Source organism: Cajanus cajan, chromosome 11 (genome assembly GCF_000230855.2).
Source record: "Cajanus cajan strain Asha chromosome 11, NIPB_CcT2T_4, whole genome shotgun sequence".
Classification (NCBI taxonomy): Eukaryota; Viridiplantae; Streptophyta; class Magnoliopsida; order Fabales; family Fabaceae; genus Cajanus; species Cajanus cajan.
This window is the reverse complement of record NC_138527.1, coordinates 37,632,459-37,639,669: the sequence shown is the minus strand read 5'-3', so window position 1 is coordinate 37,639,669 and position 7,211 is coordinate 37,632,459. Positions and strand designations below refer to the sequence as shown.

Genomic DNA, 7,211 nt, shown 5'->3' with positions numbered 1-7,211 from the left:
TTAAATAAACAAGTTATCACAACTCTCACTACTTTTTTGCATTCAATTGGAACCATCCATTTTATAACCTCGTGCCTTTGCCAGCTCTACTTTCTGCTTTGCGGAAACAGCACAAATTTTTGGTAGGCTGCAAATTTCATCACCATTGCCTCGTACGGAAAAGAATAAAAAGATAAAGACAATAATTCACTGGTGAACATAAGATACAACTTAGCAACTCACAATTTTTTTATTATTCCAAACAAAACATAATACAATAACAATACAGAATTACCTTGGTCCACCATTCCCTTACAAACCAAGACTTCTAGACCACATAGATACTTTAGTATCGGTTTTTACATAAATTAATAACAACCTTACCTTCTTATCCCCCAACCTATCATTTTTCATCTTATAAACAAAAAAGAAAGAAAGAAGAAATAAAGACAAGGAAGTGAAGTTATTGTTCTCCGCTTAGTTTTGTTTAAAAACTATAGGGGCAGCTTAATATTAAAAGGAGAAATTGATCATGTCGGTGCTCAAACTTTCCATCATGACATTCTCCATGAATCCACACTTGTAAGGAGCAGTTTTCTTGAAGCTCTGGCCACGAGGCTTGAAAGAGCAAGAAGAAATAGGAATGATGGGGATATTGTCACAGTTGCAGAGCTCAATCATGTAGCCATCAGGGTCATGGAAGAACACCTGGTCCACCTTGATCCCTCCTTCCTCTACCACAGCTGTCACATACCTCATTCCCCTCTCTTCTAGCCTTTTCTTAACAAGCTCAACATCAGTGCACTGTTCAAAATCAAAGCATTCTGGTCATGATCCATGTCAACATTTCATAAATGCAACTAGAACAGGAGTTATGAAAAATCTGGAAATTTTATGTTCTATAACAATCTAATACTTATACTTAGTAATTATATTATTAGTGTGAATTAATTATTAATTTTGTCGGTAATTAATTTATGTCACAAAATTTATCTGATTGTCTTTAATAAGTCTTTTTTTAATTATATATATAAATACATATATATATATATATATATATATATATATTTTATTATTTATAAAGTTTGAATAGAATCTAGAAATTTTATGTTCCATAACAATTTAATACTTATACTTATTTATTATATTATTAGTGCGAAATAGTTATCAATTTTGTAATTTAATTTATGTCACAAAATTTATTTGATTATCTTTAATAAGTCTTTTTTAATTTTTTTTTTTTTTCATTCATAGAGTTTGAACCTAAGATCTTGCTTTAGAAAATTTAATGATTTATTGATACTTATATTATAAATTAATTAATTTTTTTCCTACATTTTAATTTAAGGGAATCATTTGAAATTATAAACAACTTAATCTCTTTATGGCTTATATTTTAAATTCAAATATGAAATTTATTAGGATAAATTACAAAGAAACTAATTTTTAATAAGCTAAAAATAGCTTACAAAAGTTATAACCAGGTTTCATAAATTCAAATAAGTTTCTTATAAACTTTTTAAACGTATCATCAGCAGCCTAATTACCTGGAATGAGATATGGTTGTCCTTGGGATTAATAGGCCTCGATTCATTGACGCAGGTATCAAATTCATCGATGTGTGGATTCTCGATCAAGTGTATTCCAACACCATAATTGTAAAACCTACAAAAGGAAATAATGTAACACATGAGTATCCTTTGTAACAAGATATTGGATATAGAATGAAGAGGAGGTAGGTGATATATAATGAAGCTAACCATGCTCCAGTGAAATTGAAAGAAGAAGGGCGTTTGATAGGAACAAAGCCCAAGACATCCTCATAAAACCTCATAGACTCCCACACTGATCTGCACAAAAGGGACACGTGATTGAGTGAAAGCAGGGGAAGTGCTTGTGCTCCACCAACTTCCTCAATCTCCATCTTCATATTCTCAATCAAGCACCTACACTTTCTCTTGTGTCAACTTTTGCACTGAATGCCATTGGCTAAGCCAAGATGGTTCTTATATACATGCAACGTGAATTTTGTAACGTGTCCCAACATTACCAACGTTATACTTGTCACGTCAGCAGGAACCTTCCAGGAAGGTTCTTTTCATGGAAGGCCTAAGTGGCATACTAGAATTAAGCCTTGTTTTTCATTGTGTACGTGTGTGTTTGTTTGTTCCGAGAAAATGTTTAGAATTAGCTTTTGAAAGAACGTTAAGAGCGTTGTAATTGGAAGAATGGTGTAGTCAGTGATTTAAAACTCGGATCCGGCCGGTCGGACTGGTTGGACCAGGAATCGGTGGTTCAGCCAATTCGAATCTTAAGTTGGATCGGTTATGTAGTCGACCCGTTTCGAACTAGATTGAACCGACTAATTTTCCGGTTCAATCGGTGAACCGGTAGGTCAAACCGGTTCAACCACTTTCTTTTCTTTTTTTTTAAATTTTTTTAAAGGACCATAAATCACAAAAATATATATTATTAAATATAACAATGACTACTTGTTCTAATGTATTTGTTTGCAATATATATAACTTAAATAACTTTTATAGTATATTATTAATTTTTAATTATATATTTAATAATATAATATCTATGTAGATATTACATGTATTATTTTGTAATATCAATTGCAAGCATATTATATATGTACATATTATTTATATTTTTAATTTGTATTAATATACAGTTTATCATATAAATTTTTATGTATTTTTTTACAAAATAAAAATAAAAATAATTTTAAATAAGATAAAAAAATTTAAATTTAAAATAAGATATGAATTTATTAAAATTTATAAGTATAAAATATATTTAGGCTTAAATATGTTTTTAGTCCCTCAAATTTAAGACAAATTTATTTTTGGTCTCTCAAATTTAAAACTGTTATTTTTAGTCCATGTAATTATCAAAAATCTTGTTTTAGTCCCTTAGGTCACCAATAACATATTTGAAAGTGACTAATTAAGAATGTTATGCAATATCAAACGGATTTAATGTGATATTTTTACTAATAGGGACACCAATAGGTAGATTTTATCAAATAATGTTTGATAAATTTCTTAACAAAATTTGAATATAAGGATTAAAATAAGATTATTTGAAATTACAGGGACTAAAAATAACAATTTTAAATTTGAGAGATCAAAAACAGATTTATTATAAATTTGATGGACTAAAAACATATTTAAGCCATATATTTAATATGAATATTTTTTAATAAAAATTGAGTCATGCAATTTAATTAATAACTTACTGATTTAACTTTTGACCATTTGACTTAATACCTTAATTGATTCGATGATGGTCCGGTTTTTAAAATTACAGGTGTAGTGTAGTTGCCTAGCTGGGCAAGTGAGGAGAGTAGACTGCACAAAGTACAAGGATGAAAATGTTGAGAAATTTCTGAGATGCTTCCCTGCACAAATTTGACGTTTTCTAGTGCGTCTTCCTAGTAACGTAGCTTGCTCTGTTCTGTACGGAACCGATATTTCCTCTGCATAACCGCATATGATGTACACTTGAATGGGGACATCAGCACGAGCAACTTAGGAAATCTTTTGTCTGTTTTTTTCCTTTTAAGATTAACATTAGCCTCTTGGGATATTTGTGTGTTCAGAATTTGTATATGCACCAGCACGATATACGTAAAAAAATAAAAATAAAAAGATAAAATACGAGTTTAATAGCTATTAACGTTTCTACTTTATTCTAACTACTTTTATTATAAGATCATCTATAAATGTTCGATGTTACAAAGATATTCAACTTTTAACATGAGGGAATGAGAGAATGTGTTGAGAATCTACATTGACCTGTTGTATGACATTAAAATATATAATTAAGAAAAATATTCTCATTTATAAAATTGAGTTAAATTTAATTCTATAGAGATTAATAAAAAAATTACCATTAATATGATTTTTTAGTTAATCATTCTAAGAGTTAAAATTTATCATATATTATTATCTATCGTTAATAATAAAAATGAGATTTCGTACTCTATTAAAAAATAAAATAAATAAATAATTAATATATTCTTATTTCACTTTTTCTGCATTAAAAAAATTAAAATAATCATTTTGTGAACAATTGCTTTTATATTTTAGAGTAAAATGAACAAAAAAAATATACAAATAAAGAACAAAATAATCTATATAAAAATGAAAACACAAAAACGATTATCAAAAAGAGCATTTTTACATATAGTATATAAATATATTGTGATTAGGTGAATCATTAGAGTTTATATAGTTGTGAAAGTTAAGATAAAATGAACAAGATTTTAAATTTGAATTTTAATGTTATTATTATAATTTTGATAAATAAATAAATATAATAATTAAGTAGTTATTATACGACTCAATGTATTTATTATACATGTACATTTTTCTTATAGACTTACAGCGTATCTGTATAAAAGTTAAAAGATATGTCTTTACTTTTCTAAATATATGTTCTTTCCATATATTTAATATACTAAAACAATATATTGCATCATTTTCTAAGATAATATAATAATTTTAAAAACATATAATTCAACATATTTTATTATTTAAATAATTCATATTTTATTTAATATTACATATAATCATCTTTTATTTTATTCATATCCATGCACTTTAAGATACTTCTTCTAAAATTAAAGGAAATAACAAAAGTGGTCTTACTTTCATTGTATAAAAAATATTTTACTAATTCAAGACAAGCGAAACATAAAAATAATGTAGGAATTTTGCCATTCACATGTTACTTTTAGAAACAAATAGACTAATATTCAGAAGCATTTAAAAATAAATAAATAACATATTATATGTTGTGTTTGTTCCTCTTTCCTTTGTCTTCTTGGTCGGGCCCTCTTTCCATGGGCGAGTGGGCATGTATGGGAAGGTAGGATAGCAGCATGGCTTGCAAGAATCAATAGGGCTTTTTCTTTTGTGGTCCAAAGAATCAACAACACTTAATACACTTGTTTCTACCCTCATTCATATGCTCAACCCTTTATTCAATCCAATATTTAGGATCTTGGACTAATAATTTGTGAGCCCACAATATAACAATAACATGTACAAAATCCTATCTGAAGTAGTATAGTCAACAGCCGATCCATTTAAAATAAAATGTATCAGTATTTGTCAAGGCGAAAGGTTTCATATTATTTTATTAATCAAATTGTGTTAGTGCAATAAATCGTTTCCGTATTAAGTTGTGCTTTGAAACATAACCCTTTTTTTTTTTAAATGATTACCCCATTTTGATTAAATAAAAAAGGTGTTTATATAAATAAATAAATAGTTACATACACATAAATAATTATATATATAAATATAATACTGCATTTTATAAAAAAGAAAATTCAAATTTCACGTCCGCTAGAAATAAAAATGAAAAATTTATAGAACGAGAGAACTTTTATCTGATACAAGGCTCACTCAAGAATAAGGTCAAAAAGGCATTTGTTTTAAACTTTTTTGAAAAATTATTTTACATTAATATTTTATATATTTCTTTTCAAGGTATATATTTAAAATATTTTTATTTTTAATTAAAATATTATTATTAATTCTAAAAACTTTATTTTAATATTTATTTTAAGTTTAACGATGTATTAAGTTAACCTGACCTTATAAGTTGATTTTGTAAGGTTAATTTAGGTTCGAAACTACATTTTAAGATGATATAAGAATTATCATATATTCATCATAAAAAGAGTTATCTATTATTGATATGCACCAAGTCTAATAGTGTTAAGTTGAAGATACATTAAAAAAAATCTCAAATATTCTACATCTTAGATTATTAAAAAGAATTATTCACTAATTATCTTATATACATGACAAATCTAATATTAAGTATAAAAAAACTCATTTTATGTATGGATTAAAAATATGACATAAATGAGAGCAATTTTTATTTTATAAAATTAAGTCTAAACTTATTTTATAAGACATTTAATTTTATTTAAAAAAATTATTTTAATATATTAAGGATTTGTTTGAATAAAAGTTATAAAATTCTTTTAAAAGTTTATTCACTGAAAAGAATAAAATCATTTTTTTTATCTATATATAATGAAATTAGTTGAATTTAAGTCGATAAAAAAATGATTATTGGTCTACATATGTTAAAAATAATTGATCTTATGATGTTGTTGGAGGAGGTGAAGTTTGACAGATTAGGCAAGGCAATGGGGCAGAGGGTAGGCTGGCCTCTTCATTGATGAAATGACATTTTGTCAACTCAACCTCTGGCACACCATATGCTAATGGTGCACTTTCCTAAACTTTATTCCTTAAAAATTTTAAATAATAGTATACAATTACGTGGCCTCGTTCTCATTAATTTATGCATGTTTTGGTGATCTTTTCAAATTCGTTGCTATTTTATGAACTCAACTCAACGGGGGCAAGCGTGATAAGCGCACAGCACTTTATTTGCGCTCTTCAACCATTCATAGTTATATACACGTTCTTAGAGTTTCGGGCATTTAAGAATCGATTCATAGCATTTCATATTGTTAAAAAAAAAATTGGAACATATGACAGTTTAGGTTGTTTTTTTCTTTTTCTTTTTCTTTTTTTAAAAGATTACTCAAATTGAAACCTAAAATTAAAATTAAAAAACTGTTATTTTAGTCGATTAAGGATGTGTTTGTATTATTGTCATGTTCCGTTCAACACTAAAATATTGTGAGAGAGAAGTTTCGTTCAACATGTTTTGGAATTCGAGAATCGAATAAAACAAACATGTATTAATTATCTTCCTCAAATTATTATTTTAAAATTATAAATGTCTCCATTGAAAAATAAAAATAAAAAACAAAACAATATATATATATATATATATATATATATATATATATATATATATATCAGTGTTAAATGCTTACGTGATCTTATAGATAATTATGAGTGTGATTTGAAAATTAAAATAATTGGTTAACCTTATAATAAATATATAGGTAGTTAAAAATATTATTAAAATAAAGATTAAATATATTAATTTCAAATTTTATGGAATGAAACATAAATATTTTTTTTCACATAGATTAAAATCAAATCTTACTCATTTTATTAAAAAAATATATATTTAACCCAAAATTATATGATAAGGTTTGTGTTTGACTTTTAACAAGTATTTTATGTAACAATCCGTCATGATTTTTATATTTAATGATTCAACTATTAGTAACAAAAAACAAAGTTATAACTATATATATATATATATATATATATATATAT

The 7,211-nt window shown here is 26.1% G+C and overlaps 1 protein-coding gene across 1 annotated transcript; it reads right to left on the bottom strand.

Annotated features, from left to right (window-relative positions):
- Positions 1-204: 204 nt before the first annotated feature.
- Positions 205-1,974, bottom strand: LOC109801184 (glyoxylase I 4). Its single transcript, XM_020362192.3, has 3 exons — positions 1,740-1,974; positions 1,527-1,644; positions 205-783 (listed from the first exon to the last, which is right to left on the bottom strand). The coding sequence occupies exons 1-3, from the start codon at positions 1,907-1,909 to the stop codon at positions 493-495; spliced, it is 579 nt and encodes a 192-aa protein (XP_020217781.1). The 5' UTR covers positions 1,910-1,974; the 3' UTR covers positions 205-492.
- Between the last annotated feature and the right edge of the window lie 5,237 nt (positions 1,975-7,211).

What these genes read in the sequence shown, in the direction of transcription:
- LOC109801184 (XM_020362192.3), bottom strand. Translation starts at nt 1,909, where the DNA reads ATGAAGATGGAGATTGAGGAAGTTGGTGGAGCACAAGCACTTCCCCTG. An exon ending in TTCAATTTCACTGGAGCATG is followed by an intron (nt 1,645 to 1,739) that starts GTTAGCTTCATT and finishes TTCCTTTTGTAG; the next exon opens with GTTTTACAATTATGGTGTTG. An exon ending in ACAACCATATCTCATTCCAG is followed by an intron (nt 784 to 1,526) that starts GTAATTAGGCTG and finishes GATTTTGAACAG; the next exon opens with TGCACTGATGTTGAGCTTGT.